The sequence below is a fragment of the Hyla sarda genome, chromosome 5, assembly GCF_029499605.1.
Source record: "Hyla sarda isolate aHylSar1 chromosome 5, aHylSar1.hap1, whole genome shotgun sequence".
Classification (NCBI taxonomy): Eukaryota; Metazoa; Chordata; class Amphibia; order Anura; family Hylidae; genus Hyla; species Hyla sarda.
The window spans coordinates 278077320-278100405 of NC_079193.1; the positions used below are offsets into that span (position 1 = coordinate 278077320).

General features: G+C 42.9%; 1 protein-coding gene across 10 annotated transcripts in view; it reads left to right on the forward strand.

Moving 5' to 3' along the window:
- Positions 1–22613, forward strand: part of TTR (transthyretin) — a 34671-nt gene extending 12058 nt beyond the window's left edge. Inside the window, exons 1-6 of one of the 10 annotated variants that reach the window (XM_056518533.1) lie at positions 1130–1264; positions 1671–1749; positions 2230–2525; positions 8751–8896; positions 9322–9457; positions 22370–22613. In XM_056518533.1, coding sequence (XP_056374508.1) covers positions 2406–2525; positions 8751–8896; positions 9322–9457; positions 22370–22486 — 519 coding nt within the window. In that variant the 5' untranslated portion in view covers positions 1130–1264; positions 1671–1749; positions 2230–2405 and the 3' untranslated portion in view covers positions 22487–22613. Of the gene's footprint in view, positions 1–666; positions 748–790; positions 914–1117; positions 1269–1670; positions 1750–2229; positions 2526–8750; positions 8897–9321; positions 9458–22369 lie in introns of those variants that run through there. The other 9 variants (XM_056518540.1, XM_056518536.1, XM_056518535.1 and 6 more) reach the window with 9 other exon arrangements.
- The last annotated feature ends 473 nt before the right edge of the window (positions 22614–23086 follow it).

Genomic DNA, 23086 nt, shown 5'->3' on the forward strand with positions numbered 1-23086 from the left:
CAGCTTTGACCGCCGCTTCTAAAGGGTTAATACCGCACATCACCGCGATCGGCGATGTGTGGTATTAGCCGTGGGTCCCGGCCGTTGATTAGCGCCGGGACCGACGCGATATGATGCGGGATCGCGGCGCGATCCCGCTTCATATCGCGGGAGCCGGCGCAGGACGTAAATATACATCCTGCGTCGTTAAGGGGTTAAGCTGTAGACCCTGAAGTCTGAGCACAGAATGTATCAAGGGCTGTGAGACCTTTGATAAATTAGGAGCACAATAGACAGGAGACTACCACATACGCTGGTCTATAAGCATACCCAGAATAGACTAGATTAGTAAATGTCCCCCTATGTGTTTGATAATGTATAACCCCTCAGTGGTGGCTCTGGCACTCCAAGGCTGGGTTCACACTGTGGAATCTCTGGGCAGAATTTCTGCTGGAGATCAAGACGGTGGCACTAGGACCGTGCGGACTGCATTGCCGTCCCCATAGATGTCAATGCATTTTTGAGCAGATCTCCCAAAAGATCCACCCAGAAATGCATTGCTGTCTATGGGGCGGCAATGCAGTCCGTGCGGTCCTAGTGCCGCCGGCTCGATCTCCGACAAAAACTCTGCCCAGCCTAACAGATCGTGACAAAAATGCCTGTGGGGAAAAGGTAGATGCCGTACATATGAAATGTTCAAAAATATAATCACAGTATCCTAAATAGCAAAGTATCCTGAAAAGAAGGTTGAAGTAGAGATAATGCAGTGTAAGTAGTGGTATTACACTTCAGTATATGTCCGTACTCTGTGCGGTAGCGGTGCTGTAATCCTGTAAAGTTCAGTGGGACTATGTCCTGCTCAACGGGTCCAGTTGGACGACAGCCTGGCATGATCTTCCATCTGCTCGCACGGTTTCCTGGCACTTCTAGCCTTGTGAGGAATTTTTTTCATATATTGTTAGAGTGCCAGAGCCACCACTGAGGGGTTATACATTATCAAACACATAGGGGGAGATTTATCAAAACCTGTCCAGAGGAAAAGTTGCCCAGTTGCCCATAGCAACCACTCAGACCACTTCTTTCATTTTGCAGAGGCCTTGTTAAAAATGAAAGGAGCGAGCTGATTGGTTGCTATGGGCAACTGGGCAACTTTTCCTCTGGACAGGTTTTGATGAATCTCCCCTATAGTGTTTTTATTTATTCTTTTTTCTATACCATTTTATTACTTTGTGTAGTATATACTGTTTAGGTGGTGCCACAAGGGCCCTGCGACATCCATCCTACTGTATGTGTGTATTTTAACCAGTAAAATTGTTTAGTCCTTTAATGTGAACAGCGCATATTGCATTATTTCTTTATCATCATTTTTATTGGTCCTGACATACCACCTGCTTTTTTAATATTTGTTTTCCATTTTTTTCATTTTATTCTTTTTTTAATTTATTCTTTTTCCTTTCTCTTTTTGTTCTCTTTTCATCTCTTCTTTTTCTTTTCTCTGCTTCTTTCTTTTTTCTTCCCCCTTTTTTCCCTTTTTTTTTCTTCTTTCTGCTTTTCGCCGTTCTACTTCTGATACACTACATCTGTATCCTTTGTGCATATTGAGATATCCCATAGAGTTCAATAGAGGACTGTACCTTTCACATTCTACAATCGTCAATGTCACTAATAAACAATATATTATGTACCAGCAGGATTGTAGACTGGTCATTAAGCCTTCACCTAAAGAAGCACATCCCATAAGTAGCCAGGACATACAGTAGATCCTATAAGGTACAGGGGCACAAATCAGGTTGTTCCATTTTTCCTTTCCATGGATATTATGAGCCAAAAAAGGATCTTGCTTCACAGAAACCTCTGTATAAGCAAATAAGTGTATGGGATAGAACCATAAGGTCCACAAGGCTCTTTTGTTCTACAAAACATTGTAGAAAGTTCAGTGATCTACAGTTAACTTATGGACAGGAATGCTGTCTGGACAGGATAGAAGGAGGGTGAGTGAGAGGGCAGGACATCAATAATATATAATATGGGACAGAACTTTAATAAAATATACATTAGTAAGTGACATATGATAATAATATGCATTGCATTATATCAGCAGTAAAGTGGACAATTCCTTTAACTACCAGAAGTGAGGCCATTTTCCCTTGGTATTGTGTGCACTCTTGTCTATGTCCGACTATACCTCCAATTGCACTTTGAACCCACAATTACAATTTATTTCTTTTTTGCTTATTTGTTCCACAATAGGTTATTCCAAAAGAAAATCTAAAACAAAGAACTGAATTTTCATACAACCCAAAAGAATTTCCTCTTCAAATAGGAGCATTGTATGAGTTACTAATTTTCCCTGTTGTTTACTAAGTCAATAACCTGAATCAGCAGGTTGGCCTTTATATAGGCAATGAGTTGCACTTTTCTTCTGGATGTCACTCTCCATTCTCCATCCAGGTGATTGGTTTAGTTCGATATCAGGGAAGATGACTTACTTCAAAGTCCTTGCTGTACTGACAGCTGTTCTTGTTTTCTCTGATACAGTCCAGTGGGTGAGTGAATCAGATTTATACTAATATTTTATATGCTTGGCTATGTTATTGACTGTACAACTGTTCTGGAATCTTATACGATATCACAATGGATTGGGAGAGATATATACATCTTTGACACAGAAAAGATTAGACATTGTACAATTGTAGAAATATCAGCAGGTCTACATAATACTGATGTTGCCCTATGTACAATTCAAGCAGATTATTATTCACCTTGTTTAATTGTCTGTATACCGGATGTACCATAGCAGATTGCAGAGCTCCACATTTCATTCAGCAGAACTAAGAAGGGGTCTGGATTTTTCCTTTAAAATACATTTTTAAAGTTAAAAGCGGGTATAATACACCCATTTGAATGAGACCTAAGTCCAACACTAAATCCTGTTTGTAATTCTTTCAGGTTTTTTTTGTTTAACCCCTTAAGGACCCAGCCAATTTTCAGTGTAGGACCCGGCCATTTTTTGCACATCTGACCACTGTCACTTTAAGCATTAATAACTCTGGGATGCTTTTACCTTTCATTCTGATTCCGAGATTGTTTTTTCATGACATATTCTACTTTATGTTAGTAGTAAAATTTTGTCGATACTTGCATCATTTCTTGGTGAAAAATTCCAAAATGTTATGAAAAAATTTAAAATTTAGCATTTTTTAAACTTTGAAACTCTCTGCTTATAAGGAAAATGAATATTACAAATAAATTATATATTGATTCACATATACAATATGTCTATGTTATATTTGCATCATAAAGTTGACATGTTTTTACTTTTGGAAGACATCAGATGGCTTCAAAGTATAGCATCAATTTTCCAATTTTTCACCAAATTTTCAATATCGAAATTTTTCAGGGACCAGTTCAGATTTGAAGTGGATTTGAAGGGCCTTCATATTAGAAATACCCCACAAATGACCAAAATATAAAAACTGCACCCCTCAAAGTATACAAAATGATATTCAAAAGTTTTGTTAACCCTTTAGGTGTTTCACAGGAATAGCAGCAAATTGAAGGAGAAAATTCAAAATCTTCATTTTTAACACTGGCATGTTCTTGTAGACCTAGTTTTTGAATTTTTACAAGGGGTAAAAGGAGAGAAATCTTCCTAAAATGTGTAACTCAACACCACATGGCATACTATTTTGGAAACTACACCCCTCAAGGAACGTAACAAGGGGTAAAGTGAGCCTTAACACCTCACAGGTGTTTGACGACTTTTCGTTAAAGTTGGATGTGTAAATTATTATTTTTTTCACTAAAATGCTAGTTTTCCCCCAATTTTTTTATTTTTACAATGGGTAATAGGAGATAATGCCCCCAAAAATTTGTAACCCCATCTCTTCGGAGATATCCCATGTGTGGACGTCTAGTGCTCTGCTGGCGAACTACAATGCTCAGAAGAGAAGGAGTCACATTTGGCTTTTGGAAAGCAAATTTTGCTGAAATGGTTTTTGGGGGGCATGTCACATTTAGGAAGCACCAATGGTGCTAAAACAGCAAAAAAAAAATGGCATACTATTTTGCAAACTACACCCCTCAAGGAACGTAACAAGGGGTACAGTGAGCCTTAACACCTCACAGGTGTTTGATGACTTTTTGTTAAAGTTGGATGTGTAACTGAAAAAAAAAATATTTTCACTAAAATGCTGGTTTTTCCCCAAATTTTACATTTTCACAAGGTGTAAGGGGAGAAAATGACCCCCAAAATTTGTAACCCAATTTCTTCTGAGTGTGGAAATACCCCATGTGTGGACGTCAAGTGCTCTACTGGCGCACTACAATGCTCAGAAGAGAAGGAGCGCCGCTGAGCTTTTGGAAAGAAAGTTTGTTTGGAATGGAAGTCAGGGGCCATGTTCGTTTACAAAGCCCCCCGTGGTGCCAGAACAGTGGACCCCCCCACATGTGACCCCATTTTGGAAACTACACCCCCCACAGAATTTAAGAATGGGGTATTTACACCCCACTGACGTTTGTCAGATCTTTGGAACAGTGGGCTGTGCAAATGAAAAATTACATTTTTCATTTTCACGGACCACTGTTCCAAAAATCTGCCAGACACCTGTGGGGCGTCAATGCTCATTGTACTCCTTATTACATTACATGAGGGTTGTAGTTTCCAAAATGGGGTCATATGTGGGGGGGGGGGGTCCATTGTTCTGGCACTAAGGGGTCTTTGTAAACACAGGTGGCCTTAAATTCCGGACAAATTTTCTCCTTAAAAGCCCAATGGCGCTCCTTCTCCTCTGAGCATTGTAGTTCTCCCGTAGAGCACTTTACATCCACATATGGGGTATAATCTTACTCAGAAGAAATGTGGTTACAAATTTTGGGGGTCTTTTTTCCTATTTTCCCTTGTGAAAATGAAAAATTTAGGGTAACACCAGCATTTTAGTGAAAATTTTTTTTTTTCATTTTTCCATCCAACTTTGAAGAATTTTCATTAAACACTTGTGGGGTGTTAAGGTTTACTATACCCCTTGTTACGTTCCGTGAGGGGTGTAGTTTCCAAAATGGGGTCACATCTGGGTATTTATTTTTTTGCGTTTATGTCAGAACTGCTGTAAAATCAGCCACCCTGTGCAAATGACCAAATTAGGCCTCAAATGTACATAGTGCGCTCTCACTCCTGAGCCTTGTTGTGCGCCCACAGAGCATTTTACGCCAACATATGGGGTATTTCCATACTCAGGAGAAATTGCGTTACAAATCTATTTATTTTTTTCCTTTTACTGCTTGTGAAAATAGAAAGTATGGGGCAATACCAGCATGTTAGAGTAAAAATGTAAATAACAGGCTGGTGTAGCACCCAACTTTTCCTTTTCATAACGGGTAAAAGGAGAAAAAGCACCCCAAAATTTGTTAGGAAATTTCTCCCGAGTATGGAAATACCCATATGTGGCCCTAAACTGTTTCCTTGAAATACGACAGGGCTTCGAAGTAAGAGAGCACCATGCGCATTTGAGGACTAAATTAAGGATTGCATAGGGGTGGACATAGGGGTATTCTACGCCAGTGATTCCCAAACAGGGGGCCTCCAGCTGTTGCTAAATTCCCAGCATACTTGGACAGTCAGTGCCTGTCCGGAAATGCTGGGAGTTGTTGTTTTGCAACAGCTGTAGGCTCCGTTTTGGAAACACTGCCGTACAATACGCTTTTCATTTTTATTAGGGGGGACAGTGTAAGGTGTGTACATGTAGTGTTTTACCCTTTATTATGTGTTAGTGTAGTGTAGAGTTTTTAGGGTACATTCGCACTGGCGGAGGTTTACAGTGAGTTTCTTCCAACCAGTGTGCTTCCAGCTGTTGCAAAACTACAACTCCCAGCATGCACGGTCCGTCAGTGCATGCTGGTAGTTTTGGAACAGCTGGAGGTTTGCCCCCCCCCCCCCCCCCCCATGTAAATGTACAGGGTACATTCACATGGGTGGGTTTACATTAAGTTTCCTTCTTGAAGTTTGAGCTGCGGCAAATTTTTCGCCGCAGCGCAAACTCCTAGAGGGTAACTCATTGTAAACCTCCACCAGTGCGAATGTACCGTAAGAAAAAACACTATACTAACAAATAATAAAGGGTAAAACACTACATATAGACCCCCTTACACTGACCCCCCCCCCCCCCCCCAATTAAAATGAAAAACTTATTGTGTGGCAGTGTTTCCAAAACTGAGCCTCCAGCTGTTGCAAAACTACAACTCCCAGCATGTACTGATCGTCAAGGGCTTGCTGGGAGATGTAGTTATGCAACAGCTGAGGTATGCAACTACAACTCCCAGCATGCCGAGACAGCTGTTTGGGCATGCTGGGATTTGCAGTTTGGCAACATCTGGAGGGCTACAGTTTAGAGACCACTGCACAGTGATCTCCGAACTGTAGCCCTCCAGCTGTTGCAAAACTGCAAATCCCAGCATGCCCAAACAGCAAACAGCTGTCTGGGCATGCTAGGAGTTGTAGTTTGGCAACATCTGGAGGGCTACAGTTTAGAGACCACAGTTTAGAGACCAGGGAGCCGAAACGCCGTCCTCTGCTGCCGCCGCCCATCGTTGCCGCCGGTAGGTAAGTGGACCTCCAGCGCCGGTGCCTTTCGGTTTCCCTGTTCTGTCCCGCCTATTGTGGGTGGCCAGAACGGGGAAACCGAAAGTTAACCCCCCCTCCCCCAATCTGCTATTGGTCGTCGCTTCTAGACGACCAATAGCAGGGATAGGAGGGGTGGCACCCTTACCACCTTACTCCTATCCCTTCAGGGGGATCGTGGGTGTCTTGGACCACCCCGTTCCCCCTTATTTTCCGGGTCACCATAGGCCTGTATCACCCGGAATAGCCGCAAATCGCCGGTGTGAATTCACCGGTGATTTGCAGCTATCGCAGACATGGGGGGTCTGATGACCCCCCTGGGCATTTGCGCGGGGTGCCTGCTGATCAATATCAGCGTCACCCCGGTCCGGTCCCCGCCCGACTCGCGGCGGTGACCGGAATTTCCATGGATGTACCGGTGTGTTATGGGTCCTTAAGGGATTAAAAAACAACAGTGCAGGTGTTGGTAGTGCATTACTATAGACTATGAGGGGAATTTATCAAAGGTTACTTCAGAAAGTCATTATATAAGCAGTTTCTTTTTTGCTTTGGTTTTTCTTTCGTGCACAAAATTGATTAAAATGTCGCACGGCATTGGTAAATTTTGCGCACGAAAATCAAACTTTGAAAATCACCTCACATACCTTACCAGGCCCATTGATACTGCGTACATAAGTGGTTTTAAAAAGACAAAATTTTATTTGCTTTGCTCTGTGGTATTTTTTACTTCTGTGTGACTTTTTTTGGGAATGTCGCTATAATAAATTCACTACTACTGCAAAGTGCTTACCTAGTGTTTTGAAAAAAAATTAGCTTAAAAGCCAATTATATCATTTATATTATATTTATTATATAATATATTTCATCATTTCTATTATATCACTGTTTCTTTTTCTTTATTTTCCTCTGTAAAAACTGAACAGAATTATTCATTGAGTCGGTTAACTAGTCCTTTATCTTCTTTTACATACCTTGCTTCCTTGTTTTTAAATATTCTGTGTTTTAATTTCCTTTTTTAATTTATATATCTGAAAAAATGTCTTATCCCATTTTTTCACTGACTGAGCTAGATTCACTTCTGCCTGTGCTTGAGAAGCTCTTGGTCTCTTTCTGCCAAATCTTATATATTTTTCAAATGCAATGATATCCTTTACATTTTTATTTCAGATAATTTAGTTTAGTTTAAGTTGCACAAGTGTAGCTGCTCAGATTCTCTTCTGTGATAATTAAAACCGATGTTATAAAAAGAACAAATGCAGCTTACAATATACAGAATAGATTAATAAATGCTTGTCTTATGAAACCTGATGAAAGCTGATGAATTAATTAATATGAAGTGTGATGCATCCCTCTCATCCCTGTTCCTTCTTTATTTACAGAAAGGGCAAGGCCTCCAGGACCAAGCCCTGTTTCCAAATTTGGAATCCCTGAAATGTGCAACATTTGGAAACAGAACTAACTTAAAGGGTACCTCTCATCAAAAAAACTTTTGATATATTATAGATTAATGTATGCAGAATAACTTCACAATTGCATGTTATTAAAAAATATGCTTCTTTCTATTTAATTTTCCACTTTGAAGAAATGACCACTAGGGGTCTCCCTACCAGTCCTGGCAGCAAGCATTTCAGACTCATGCTGGAGTCCTAAACACTACGAGCTGCCAGTCTGCTTTGTTCACAAAGGAGAACACTCAGAGCTGCCAGCCTGCTTTGTTCACAGCCTGTTTGACTGTGAACAAAGCAGGCTGGCAGCTCTGAGTGTTTAGGACTCCAGCATGAGTCAGAAATGCTTGCTGACAAGACTGATCGGGAAAAATACAATAGAAAGAAGCATATTTTTCATTAACATGCTATTGGAAAGTTATTCAACATTCACTAATCTAAAATATATCAAAAGTTTATTTGATGAGAGGTACCCTTTAAATATGCCCATTCTTGATTGATAGCACTTGATGGATGTCCTGTAAATGATTCAAAATAAAGTGCTTATTTCCACTAAGGGAGCTACTATTAATACTTATAGTACTTAGAGGGAATTGCTCAAAAAGCTTTTCAACTACACAACATGACAATGGTGGCATTTTATAAAGGAGCTATATTAAACATGTATATCCATAGGCTGCAAGACACATATTTCTTATTCTCATTTAAAGGCACATGCTTCACCTGGGGAAGCTTTTTCCAAGTGTGCACTAATGGTCAAAGCACTGGATGCTGTACGAGGAATCCCAGCAGCTAAACTCTCTGTAAGGACTTACAGGCAGAAGGAAGACAAGAGCTGGGATTTGCTTTCTACAAAGTAAGTTACTGACAAATGATGTTTAACAATTTCTGTTAACCCATTAACTGTTCAACCATTATAACTGCTGCTTTTATGTATATTTCAAAATTCCATCAGTAAATTAGAACCTTTACAGCTTCAATACCAATATTTCTAGATGTGACCTGAATCTCCTGTATATCAATCTAAAATGTATTACAGGGCCCCCTGCTACCACAGACCACTGGTGTCTTCTTATTTAACAACGGGGCTGGGTGCAACTGATGCCAATGATACTTTATAGATTTAGAAAATTTAGAATACATAGCATATGGGTACAAAGTATCGAGACTATATACTGTATATATATATATATATATATATATATGCATGCGTGTATGTGTGTGTATATGCAGTTAATTAAAACATGATAACAAAGTAATTGTACATCTGTATGTTCAAAGAGTAACATCTGAAGAAGGAGAAATCCATAATGTCATCAGCGAAGAAGATTTTGGGGAAGGAGTTTATAAGCTAGAATTTGCCACTAAGCGTTATTGGAGCAAGCTTGGACTTTCCCCATTTCATGAATATGTTGATGTAAGTATACATAATAGAATATACATAGTAATAATATGAAAAGTAAACATACAAATGTATTGGTGTCTATGGTTTTTTAAGCCCCAGGCCAGAGATTTAGTTTAGAGCTTTATCAGATGGGCTGTATGTCACGAGACACAGTGCTATGACTCTTCACCACATCATGAACTTATTTTAATTCGTTAGCCCCTTTTCACACCACATTTTTCTGTTCCTGCTGAACACGGAAAAGAGACCCTTGTGACATATGTGTTTAATTGATTCTATGACAAAATTGCTTATGCTTCTTGCAACCTTTTTTATTTATTAATTTTTTCTATGTGGTAGGACAGAGTAGACCTCTGTGTTGTTCCACAGCAAACAACTGGATGCATCACTTTCCCTTGTTTCATCCATCTCAAATGTCTCTACAAAGTATTGAGTGACCGATATTGCTGTATGACATGAAATTGTGACCTATTTTTTCCCCCCTATGGATGCATACATATTGCTGGACATTTATCAATGTTGGTGTGATGTAGTATAGATTTTACCCGTTTGCCTGGTGTATTTTTTTCACAGTTTCTCATAATTGACCAAAATGGTGCACAGACTTGATAGAATTATAGAAACCAGTGAGCTGCAGAGATTGGTTTAAGCTTTGTGCTCTGGCATCTGACACATTTTTACGTGGCCTATTAGGTGGTATAGATTTGCACAAAAAAAAGGAAGGCTTTGCACACAAGAAAAACACTTCTAAATTTTATTTGTTCAAATAATACATACAGCTGCACTGCAAAGAGTGGTGTACGGTGCACCAAATAGTAGGCAACTATAAATACACCAAGGTTCTATTATGATGCAATATAGCCATAGCTTAACCATCAAAACATCATATGCATCAATACCTCTCCTATATAACAATATAGGTTACTCTAAACATGTACATTTTATACCATAGAAATGACTACAATTCATTAAAAATTCATTATATATATTCAAATGATTAATATGCATGAACATTATATCTGGTGATCACTTAACTACAATATAAACAATAAAGTGCACACAGAAGGAAGGTGCTAGGTGATACCGTAGGAACATAAATATGGATGACTCTCTATGTTAGCTATGATCCTCATTCTGGCACATGCGTCTGACCGCTGCGGCGCCATCACTCTGCGTCCCTTCCGGCATCTTCTCACTAGGGCGCAGGCTGGGGCCGGCATTTATGGACATGTGCGCCTTCCTGCGTGACATCAGGCAACCAGTGTCGGGTGCATGTGCACTTCGGGACACACTATATTTCAATGGAGCCACATTACTTATTAATGCTTCTAATGCAAAGGGACCAATAAGGTAAAGGGCCTGACTTTATAGTGATTCTAAATTATAATATAGCTCTAAATACATACATATCTCTAAAGAATGTGCCTATCATATATATACAACATACATACAGTGGGGCAAAAAAGTATTTAGTCAGCCACCAATTGTGCAAGTTCTCCCACTTAAAAAGATGAGAGAGGCCTATAACTTTCATCATAGGTATACCTCAACTATGAGAGACAGAATGGGGAGGGAAAGAGTACAGGAAATCACATTGTAGGATTTCTAATGAATTAATTGGTAAATTATTTGGTAAAAAGTATTTGGTTACCTACAAACAAGCAAGATTTCTGGCTCACAGACCTGCAACTTCTTCTTTAAGAGTCTCCTCTGTCCTCCACTTGTTACCTGTATTAATGGCTCCTGTTTGAACTTGTTATCGGTATAAAAGACACCTGTCCACAACCTCAAACAGTCACACTCCAAACTCCTCTACGGCCAAGACCAAAGAGCTGTCGGAGGACACCAGAAACAAAATTGTAGACCTGCACCAGGCTGGGAAGACTGAATCTGCAGTAGGCAAGCAGCTTGGTGTGAGGAAAGCAACTGTGGGAGCAATTATTAGAAAATAGAAGACATACAAGAGGACATACAAGACCACTGATAATCTCCCTCGATCTGGGGCTCCACGCAAGATCTCACCCTGTGGTGTCAAAATGATCACAGAATGGTGAGCAAACATCCCAGAACCACAGGAGGTGGACCTAGTGAATGACTTGCAGAGAGCTTGGACCAAAGTAACAAAGGCTACCATCAGAAACACTCTATGCTACCAGGGAATCAAATCATGCAGTGCCAGATGTGTCCCCCTGCTTAACCTCTTCAGGACGAAGGGCGTATGCATACGCCCTGCATACCGAGTCCTTAAATGGGCACTGTCATCAACATTATTTTTTGATATGTTGTAGTACATATGTACTACAACATATCTCTAATAGTCCGGCTGCAGGCTGCAGGCTGGCGTGACGTCATGCCTGAAAAAGGACTGATGCGGCCTGGCACCGGTCCTTTTTCATTCAGCCGGCGCTCGCTCCCTGCCTGTCAATCAGACAGGTGGGAGTGAGCGCATTGGCTCCCTGGCCTGACACGCCGGCCCCGCCTCCCGCACATGAAGCCGCTGCTGCTGCCGCCCCTGCACGCCGCTGCCGGACTCTGCAGTATGTAAGTATGGAATAATAGAGCAGGGATCATGATTGTAAACGGGGGTTGGGGAGAGCGGGGCTCGTGGTTTTAACAATGGGTGGGGGGGGTGGCGGGAGGGAACGGGGTAGTTCGCCAGCATTTATTGATTTCAACACGGGGTGCCTCCAGCTGTTTTACCACTGCAACTCCCAGCATGCCCTGACAGCCAATAGATGTCAGGGCAAGCTGGGAGTTGTAGTGGTGAAACAGCTGAAGGCACCCTGTATAGATGAAGTAAGGGCGGAAGTCCCCCCCAGCAGGCATCAGTGACGTGGTGCCTGCTGGGGAAGTCTGCCTGGTAGTGAGCACACTACCAGGCAGATAAAAAGGTATTTTTAATATAGTAAAAAAAAAAATTTGAAGCAGGGAGGGGGTTAGGGATAGAAGGGCAAAAGGCAGGGACAGAAAAAAAAAAAAAGATGGTGGGAGCTACCCTTTAAGTACGGAGGGCGTATCCGGTTCCCGCCGCTAGCCGGTCATTCAGAAGGCATCCCGGCACATCGCTGAGAGGGGTCCTGACCCCCCCCCCCCCCCCATGTCGGAAATCGCTGGTCAATTCAGGCCAGCGATTTTCCGCAATTCCGGTTCCCGACGTTCACCGGGGAGGACCGGACCGGGATGCCTGCTGAAATCATTCAGCAGGCATCCCGTCTCATTGCCAGAGGGGATCCTGAGATCCCCTCATACAGGCAATCACCGCAGTCCGCTGGTAAATACTCGACGGCAGTGTGCGGCGCTTCCGGGTCACATTGGTCACATGTGACCCCATGACCCAATAAGGATTATGATCGGTGGTGTAACAGACACCACCAATCATCTTCCATACAGTACTGGGGGGCGGCACTGTTGCCATCCCCCAGTACAGCAGTGATTGGGTGGCTGTAGCGACCCCACCAATTACTGCAGTATGGGGAGGTGGGATCAGGAGCATGATGCTCCATTCTGCCCACCATTTTCCTCAGAGCTGGTGTGCAGGACTGAGCCTCGTGTCTCCATCTCCCACCTCATAGTGAAAAAAGTGCCCCCTTGCTGTGGCCCCTTGGCACAGAAAGCAGTCAGGAAAAGCTTTAGATTAGGTAGGGACAGTTAGGAGTTAAAAAAAAAGATTATTATTTTTAATTTTTTTGCAGTGTACTATTCGTAAGTGATCGCGGGTCCGTAGCACTTTTAGCTGCGTGACCCCGGCCCTATTGGGTTGCTGCGGTCTGCCGCCAGCGTTTTCTTTTTGGCGCAGACCTTTTTTTTTTTTTGCTTAACATGTGGCTGGATCCTCTTAGCTATAAAAGAGCGGTCTGCCACTCTTAGCTTAAGCTCACCCGCCGCTGATCAGTCCCGTAGTACTGATCAGCGTTTTTTTTTTTTAGATGCAGGCACTTTTTCGGGTTATAGTGGCTTTTTTATTTATTTTTTGCACCTATAGGCCGTCCGTGCCACCAGTAGCAGGCCTGTGCTGTGTGGACGGACCGTACCTCTGTGTGCGGCCTGCCCCACCGCTGTCAGTGATTTATCACTGATCAGCGTTTTTTTTTGTGTTCCAGCTGGTGCAGTTTTTCGGGGTTAAGCATTTTATTATTTTATTTTTTTCGGGTATTTTGTGTGGGGGTCTATGTACGTGCCACCAGCCACTGTTCCGGGCTGAGTGGCCGGATCCCCCACTGCCTTCTGAGCTCCCTGCGGCCACCAAGCGCTAATCAGTGTGCACACCACTGATTAGGTTCACGCTTTTTTGGTGCAGGGCTTTTTGTCCTTTTAAAAAAAAAAGTTTTTTTCCCTTTTTATTTTATATTTTTTCTGTTAGGGCGGGTTTAGTTAGTTAGGTTAGGGGGGGTTAGGGAGGTATTATCGCACCACACCACACGCAGCACATACACGAATAAAGTTTTCCCCCCACATATTTACACTTCACCCCCCATTATAGTATAGTAGGGAAATGGCCCGCAGGACGTTTTCAGCAGAGGAGGCATATGCCTTACTTGCCTCCGACACTGAAAGCGTCTCAGAGGACGAAGAAGACCTCACCTTCCTTATTTCCTTGTCCTCCTCATCATCTAGTTCTGATGATGAGCCACCAAGGCGGCGGAGCCAAGCGGGTCCGCAAACCTCCTCTGCTGCCCCATGCTAGTATGAGTCCCCCTGGCGCTCATACTAGTCAAGCCCCCGGCCACGTTCACTGGTGCCCCATAACGGAGAACTTGTCTGGACTAAGCCAGCAGACCATGAGCCCGTGATTCCTGAGTTTGTTGGCGACTCAGGAATCAAGATTGACATTGTCGGGTTCACTGAAATGGACTATTTCATTTTTTTTTTCAGTGACAACTTTGTCAATCTGATGGTTGAGCAGACAAATCTGTACACCCAACAGTTCGTCGCCGCAATATTGGAGTGAGGACGTCCTTTACCAGACCCCACTCTATAATATGGCCATGGCATGTACCCGGTTCGAGGCCATTCGGAAATGTTTGCATTATGCTGATAATGCGGCATGTCCCCCCCGAACTGATCCAGCGTATGACCGCCTGTATAAAATCAGGCCGGTCATCAATCACTTCGGGGCCAAGTTTTGGGAGGCCTATGTCCCTTGAAGGGAGGTCGCTATTGATGAGTCTCTCATCAGCTTTAAGGGGAGACTCAGCTTCCAGCAAAACATCCCTACCAAGCGAGCGCGGTATGGCATGAAGATGTATAAACTTTGCGAGAGTACCTCAGGGTACACTTGTATGAGGGACGAGATTCCCGTATTTAACCCCCAGAATGTCCCCCCACTCTGGGTGTTAGCACCCATTGCTAGATAAAGGTTACCACCTTTAAGTGGAGAACTTTTATACTAGTATCCCTCTCTTCACATCCCTCGCCACCAAATCCATGCTTGCTTGCGGGAAAGTCCCGAAGAATCAAAGAGGCCTTCCTATCCCCTGCAGACTCCTATCCCCCGGGGTGAGTCCCGTGCCCTTACCCATGAAACCCTGTTGCTGGTCAGATATAAGGACAAGAGGGATGTCCTTATGCTCACCACAATTCATGAGAACGGCAGCACCCCTGTCCCTGTGCGAGGTACCGTGGGACCGGTCCTCAAGCCCGATTGTATTCTGGACTACAATCGGTATATGGGGGGAGTTGATCTTTCTGATCAAGTCCTCAAGCCATATAATGCCATGTGGAAAACAAAGGTATGGTACAAAAAAGTTGCAATGGTACAGGTAGCCATGTACAACTCTTTTACTGTCCCAGTACGCTGGCAACACAGGGACATACCTGCAGTTTCAAGAGGAAGTTGTAAAGGCCCTCATCTTTGGTGACCGTCAAAGAGCGGGTCAGAGCACCTCTGGAACTGTGGGCCCCCGAATCGTCCCCGGCCAACACTTTCCAGGTGAGATCTCCCACACTGGAAAGAATGGACGATCCCAGAAAAAATGCAGTGTTTCGCAAGAGGGGGATTCGGAAGGACACCACCACTCAATGCAACACTTGGCCCAATCATCCAGGCCTCTGCATTAAAAACTGCTTCAGGGAGTATCACACTTCCCTGGACTACTAAATTTTTTATCCTTTCACCTGATATTCATTCCCCAGAATTCGACTCCAATGTACCAGTCCAGAGTACATTGTCTTCCAAATTTTAAAAACCAACCCCCCCAAGAAAAAAAAATCCTAAAACCTCTTTCCCAATACCCCTGATATCTTCTTCCCCCCCCCCCCCCCCCCATGGGACACAGAGTTAACAGCATTGGGGGTTTGCAGTTGCCTCAAATGCGTAGCGCTCTCTCCCCACTTGAGCGGGGTGCGCATTTGAGGTAACAGGTTAGGGACGGCCACACACATCACATTCCCAGAATGATGACTCAGAGCTTAGGGTTTGGGGCGGGCATCATTTTTACTTTCGGCTATACTCTGGGTCATCATTCTGGGAATTGCCATATCAGTATTAAAATTGCAATTTTTATCCCCCCCCCCCATTTCATCCATTCCTGGAAAATAAATTTAGGGAACACCCATCTGTTCACCCCTATACACCTTCCCTAGGGGGTGTACTGTTTGTAATGTGCTCACATGTGGGTGTTCCTTTCTTGTATTTTCCTCTGAATGTATGTTACTGTTAGATCCGTAAGAAACATCGGGCTCAAATGCGAAGAGTTCTTGCTCATGAGCTCTGTCATATTTCCAGGCGACAATTGGGAGTCACTTGTTAGTTGTTCCCAGAAAGATGAAGCAGAGCATAGGTTGAAAGCTACTCTTCATCCATTCCTGGAAAATAAATTTAGGAAACACCCGTGCGTTCAAAATGTCCTCTTTACCCCTATACCCATTCCTCAAGGTGGGTACATTCTGTAATGGTGTCACATGTGGGTGTTTCATTTTTGTATTTTCCTCTGAATGTATGTAACCGTCAGCTACTGATATGCCATAGGCCTCAAATGCAAACAGACCTCTATGCCTTCTGAGCCTTGTTGTGCGCCCGCCCAACACATTGCCCCATATGTGGATGTGTTTCCATAGTCAGGAGAAAAAGCCCTCTAAAATTTGTAACCCAATTACTCCAATTACCCCTTGTGAAAATGTTAAAAATTGGGTAACCCCAGCATTTAGTGTAAAAAAAAACTAATTTTTCATTTTACAGCCCACTGTTCAAAAAACCTGTGAGGAATAAGTACTCACTGTACCCCTTGTTACCTTCCTTGAGGGGTGTAGTTTCAAAATTGTGGTCACTTGCCGGGGTATTTTTTTTTTAGCTTTTACGTCAGAACCTCAACCATTGCAGTGCAAAGCACCACTTTAGGCCTCACAACTGATCGGTGCTGTCTCACTCCTAAGCCCTGTTTTGCACCCGCATAGTGCTTTACCGCCATATATGGGGTATATTCTTATTCTAGAGAAATTGGGCTACAAATTTTGTGGAGCTTTTTTTCTCTTACTACTTGTGAAACTAAAAAAAATTTTGTTAATACCAGCAATTTAGTATTCAAAATCAAAATTTTCACTTTTACGGCCCACTGTTCAAATAACCTGTGAGGTGTAAGTACTCACTGTATCCCTTGTTATGTTCCTGGAGGGGTCTAGTTTCCAAAATGGTGTCACATGTGGGGGGTTTCTGCTGTTCTGGCTCCATGGGAGGTTTGAAAATGTACATGACCCCGAATTCAATTTCAGCAAAATTCTCTCTTCAAAAGACCAATGGCGCTCCTTCTGTTCTGAGACCTGTAGTGTGCCAGCAGAGCACTTAACATCCACATATGGGGCATTTTCTTAATCGGGAGAAATTGGGCTTCAAACTTTGTTGTCCATTTTCCCAATTACCCCTTGTGAAAAAGAAAAATTTGGGGTAACACCATCAATTTAGTGTTAAAAATCTAATTTTCCATGTTCACGTCCAACTTCAACGCAAAGTCGTCAAACAACTGTCAGGTGTTAAGGCTCGCTATACCCCGTGTTATGTTCCTTAAGGGGTGTAGTTTCCAAAATAGTATGCCATGTGGCTTTTTTTTTTTTTGCTGTTCTGGCACCCTGGGGACTTTCTAAATGCAACATACCCCCAAAAAACCTTTTCAGCAAAATTCTTTCAAAAAGCCAAATTTTGCTCCTTCTCTTCTGAGCATTGTAGTGCGCCAGCAGAGCACTTAACGTCCACATATGGGGCACTTTCTTAAATGGGAGAAATTGGGCTTCAAATTTTGGGGTCCATTTTCTCCTATTACCCCTTGTGAAAATGAAAAATTTGGGGTAACACCATCAATTTAGTGTTAAAAATCTAATTTTCCATTTTCACGTCCAACTTCAATGCAAAGTCGTCAAACACCTGTGAGGTGATAAGGCTCACTATACCCCTTCTTACGTTCCTTGAGGGGTGTAGTTTCAAAAATAGTATGCCATGAGTTTTTTTTTTTTTTTTGCTGTTCTGGCACCATGAGGGCTTCCTAAATGCAACATGGCCCCCAAAAAACCATGACAGCAAAATTTGTTTTAAAAAATCTCACAGTTGCTCTTTCCCTCTTGAGTCATGTTGCGAGCCCACAGAGCACTTTATGTCAACATATTAGGTATTTCCATACTCAAGAGAAATTGGGCTACAATTTTTTTTCACCTAATACCACTTTCAAAAATGAAAAAAATGGGGCTAAAATAACATGTTAGTGTAAAAAATGCAGATTTAGATTTTTCTCCTCCACTTTGCTGCTATTCTTGTGAAACACCTAAAGGGTTAACAAACTTTCTGAATTTCATTTTGTATACTTTGAGGGGTGTAGTTTCTATAATGGGGTCATTTATGGGGTATTTCTCACAGAAAGGCCCCTCAAATCCACTTCAAACTTAAATGGGCACTGTCACCAACTTTATTTTTTGATATGTTGTAGTACTTATGTACTACAACATATGTGTAATATATTTTCATAATTATTTTTTTCATTTTGAGGGTGAATTTGAAAACTGGCCACTAGGGGTCTCCCTCCTAGTGGCCAGCTGCAGCTTGGCGTGACGTCACGCCTGAATTCGGACTGATTCCGTCCGGGAAATCAGCCCTTATTCATTTACACTGCGCTAGCTCCCTGCCTGTCAATCAGACAGGCGGGAGCGAGCGCATTGGCTCCCCGGCCACTGGCTTATAGGCCACTCCTCCATGTCGTCGCCGCCGCCGCTGCCCCTGGACGCCCGCTGCCGGACTCTGCAGTATCAGTAAGCAGGGGGGTGTGTGTGTGACGGAGGGAACGGGGTATGCGGGGGGGGGGGGGTGTGACGGAGGGAACGGGGTATGCGGCGGGCGTAGCGCCGCATGGCACTAAGTTATAGTTCATCTACACAGGGTGCCTCCAGCTGTTTCACTCCTACAACTTCCAGCATGCCCTGACAGCCAATAGATGTCAGGGCAAGCTGGGAGTTGTAGTGGTGAAACAGCTGGAGGCACCCTGTGTAGATGAACTAAGGGCAGAAGTCCCACCCAGCAGGCATCAGTGACGTGGTGCCTGCTGGGGAAGTCTGCCTGGTAGTGAGCACGCTACCAGGCAGACAAAAAGTTTTTTTAATATAGTAAAAAAAAAAAAATTTCAAGCAGGGAGGGGGTTAGGGATAGATGGGCAATAAGCAGGGACAGAAGAAAAAAATATAGGATGGTGGGAGCTACCCTTTAACTTGTCCCTGAAAAATGCAGATTTTGACATTTTTATGAAAATTTTGAAAATTGCTGCTATACATTTAAGCCCTCTGATGTCTTTGAAAGGTAAAAACATGTCAACTTTATGATTTCAACATACAGTAGACATATTGTATTTGTGAATCAATATAAAAAAAATAGTAAAATGCTAAATTTTCATGAAATTTGGGGATTTTTCACCAAGAAAGGATGCAAGTAACGACGAAAATTTACCACTATGTTAAAGCAGAATATGTCACGAAAAACAATCTCGGAATCAGAATAATCGGCAAAAGCATCTCAGAGTTACTAATGCATAAAGTGACAGTGGTCAGAATTGCAAAGAAGGGCTGTTACGCCGAGCTCTCCGGGTCCCTGCTCCTCCCCAGGGCGCTCGCGGCGTTCTCCTCTCTGCAGCGCCCCGGTCAGACCCGCTGACTGGGAGCGCTGCACTGTCACTGCCGGCGGGGATACGATCCGCGTAGCGGTCGCATCCCAATCTACTCACCTGTCCCGTTCCCCGGCTGTCACGTCCCGGCGCGCGCGTGCCGGCTCTCTAAGAGTTAAAGGGCCAGTGCACCACTAATTGGTGCCTGGCCCAATCAGTGTCAATTATCCATGTGTCCCTGCTCCATGTGTATAAAAACCCACTTCCTCACCGGATCTTTTTGCCTTGTGCCCTGTGAAAGCGTTTAGTGTGTTCCCAAGCCTGTGTACCCAGACCTTCTGCTGTTGCCCCTGAATACGACTCTTGCTGCCTGCCCTGACCTTCTGTTACGTCCGACCTTGCTCTTGCCTTGTCCCTGTGTACCGCGCCTGTCTCAGCTGTCAGCTGGGGTTGAGTCGCTATCGGGTGGAACGACCTGGGGGTTACCTGCCGCTGCAAGTCCATCCCGCTTTGCTCTGGTAAAAACCAGTAACCCCTTAGACTCCGTTCCCCTGGTACGGCCCACGTCATCACCCCACTGACACAGAGGATCCACCACCAGTGTCCTCGCTGCATACCTATCTGGATCCTGACAAGGGCTCTGTCCTTAAGGTGAAAATGAGCTGCGTCCTTAAGGAGTTAAGCCAGTACATGTCCGGGCCCGTCTGAAGTTTGCTAGAGAGCATTTGGATTATCCAGAAGAGGATTGAGAGAATGTCATATGGTCAGATGAAACCAAAGTAGAACTTTTTGGTAAAAACTGAACTCGTCATGTTTGTAGGAGAAAGAATGCTGAGTTGCATCCAAAGAACACCATACCTACTGTGAAGCATGGGGATAGACACATCATGCTTTGGGGATTTTTTCCAGCAAAGGGACCAGAACAACTGATCCATGTAAAGGAAAGAATGAATGGGGCCATGTATCATGAGATTTTGAGTGAAAACCTCCTTCCATCAGCAATGGCAATGAAGATGAAACTTGGCTGGGTCTTTCAGCATGACAATGATCCAAAACAGAGAGCAGAAAGACACTGGTAGACGGCACTCACAGGTAAAAACTTGCGGTTCCTTTATTGGGACAAGCTGGGTACAAAGCAACGTGTAGTCAAGCGGACGGTTTCGCGCTGCACAGTGGTGAATGATCCAAAACAGACCTCCCGGGCAACGAAGGAGTGGCTTCGTAAGAAGCATTTCAAGGTCCAGGAGTGGCCTAACCAGTCTCCAGATCTCAACCCCATAGAAAACCTTTGAAGGGAGTTGAAAGTCTGTGTTGCTCAGCCCCAAAACATCACTGCTCTAGAGGAGATCTTCATAGAGGAATGTACCAAAATACCTTGTGAAAACCTTGTGAAGGCTTACAGAAAACGTTTGACCTCTGTCATTGCCAACAAAGGGTATATGTAACAAAGTACTGAGATGAACTTTTGTTATTGACCAAATACTTATTTTCCACCATAATTTGCAAATAAATTCTTTATGTGATTTTATGGATTTTTTTTCTCATTATGTCTCTCTCATAGTTGAGATATTACAGGCCTCTCTCGTCTTTTAAAGTGGGAGAACTTGCACAATTGGTTGCTGATTAAATCCTTATTTTCTTCACTGTACATTATTATGTGACAATTGAATAAAATCATAATATTGTGCCCATGATTAAAAATGACATACAAATCAGACCAAAAAAATATCCCACTAAATTGCAAACATCTATAATATATAATAAAAAAATAGAGAAAAATAGGCAGCAATGCTCTCACCTCTAAAACTTAATTTCTTTATTTCTAATCCATCCGATAAAAACGAGCAGGCTAGGGCAGAGTAGAAAGAAAAAAAACGCATGCAGCGCCGGGCGTGCACAAGGCAACGGAGCTGTTTCCCGGTATACCCTGCTTCCTCTGGAGGCCAGAGGAAGTGGGGTATACCGCGAAACGGCTCCTTTGCCTCGTGCACGCCCGGCACTGCTGGCATTTTTTTCCCGTTCTACTCTGCCCTAGCCTGCTCGTTTTTATCGGATGGATTAGAAATAAAGAAATTAAGTTTTAGAGGTGAGAGCATTGCTGCCTATTTTTCTCTATTTTTTTTTTTTTTTTTTATTGTACTTGAGACTGGATTCTCAGGCTTTTTGCACCCCTCACCTATTGCTACTCTGGCTCATATCCCCACAGTTGTTTAAATTTTGCAAAAAATGCAATTGCGCAAAATTTGCAGGGACATTTAGAACATTAAAGTGGTATAAAGCCAATCATAAATGTCCCCCATTGTGCTTATATACATATGTGCAGCAAATATCCACAGTCTACAGGTTGTAGTTTTAGCAGTCCTATTTCTTCTGCCTCCTCCCCCCATATAATACGGTGAAAGCTGATACAAGTCACGATCCAGTCAGTGAGGTGTCAATTGTGGGACATCCCATTAATGAATATTATAGACTCTTCTCTTCTCCATGTCTTTTTCTTCTTTCTATTTTTATTCTTTCCATGTTCCTCCTTCCTCTCACTTGATGTTTGCACCTCAGATCAGAATAGAACCCCTTAGTTTTTGGGCCTACGTAGGTAGCTCACTGTGGGAACCATAGACTGTCACAGATTGCTCAAAGCAAAGCAAAAAACTCAGACAAGTGGTTAGTCCCTCAGCCAGCTGTAGAGCAACCTGGGGCATTAGTGGTTCCTGCTGAAGAAATCTTGTCGGCCGAGTTTCTCAGGCTACAGGGAATGTATTTCTTTCATTGTGATCGCTGTGTCATGGTAAACAGACATGATAATAGGTTGCATGTAACTTCCTGTAACCCTGAATATTTATTGTTTGCATTGTAGGTGGTGTTTACTGCTAATGACGCCGGTCACCGTCACTACACCATCGCCGTGCTCCTTACTCCTTATTCCTTCTCCACAACCGCTGTGGTCAGTGAGCAAGTGGAGGCCCATGTATAACTTATATGTAGTTTCACCTATATGCACATTTTACATGATATTTTGTAGGTAACATTATTTTTTTTTATCTTTTCAAAACAATCTGATGTCCATTATGTTAACTTCAATTTTGAATAAAGTTTGAATAAAGCTGTACCATTTAATGTGTGTCACATATATTACAATTTTAATTAGTTGCTCCAATAGTGTTAAAATATTCAGCAGCAAGAAAAAAGAATTTTAAGAACTCCTACCTAAACTTTGTGGGAGAGGAAAAGCAACAATAATGCTCTTGTCCTCCTATCCCCATCTCATCACCTGACCTCATATCCCGTTCTCATAGCCCGACCATATATACTGTACTCCAATCCCATCCTCATATTTTGTCTTCATAACCTGACCTCATATACAGACCTTATATTTCAACCTCATATCCAGATCTCATATCCCATTCTCATATCCCAACCTTTAATACTGTCCTCATATACAGACCTCATATCCCAACTACTGTCCTCATATCCAGACCTCATATCCCAACCAGGTATCCGTGGATAGTGCGGGACAAAACATATGACAGTTTTCCTTTAACAATGTCTTCATATCCAGACCTCATAACCCAAC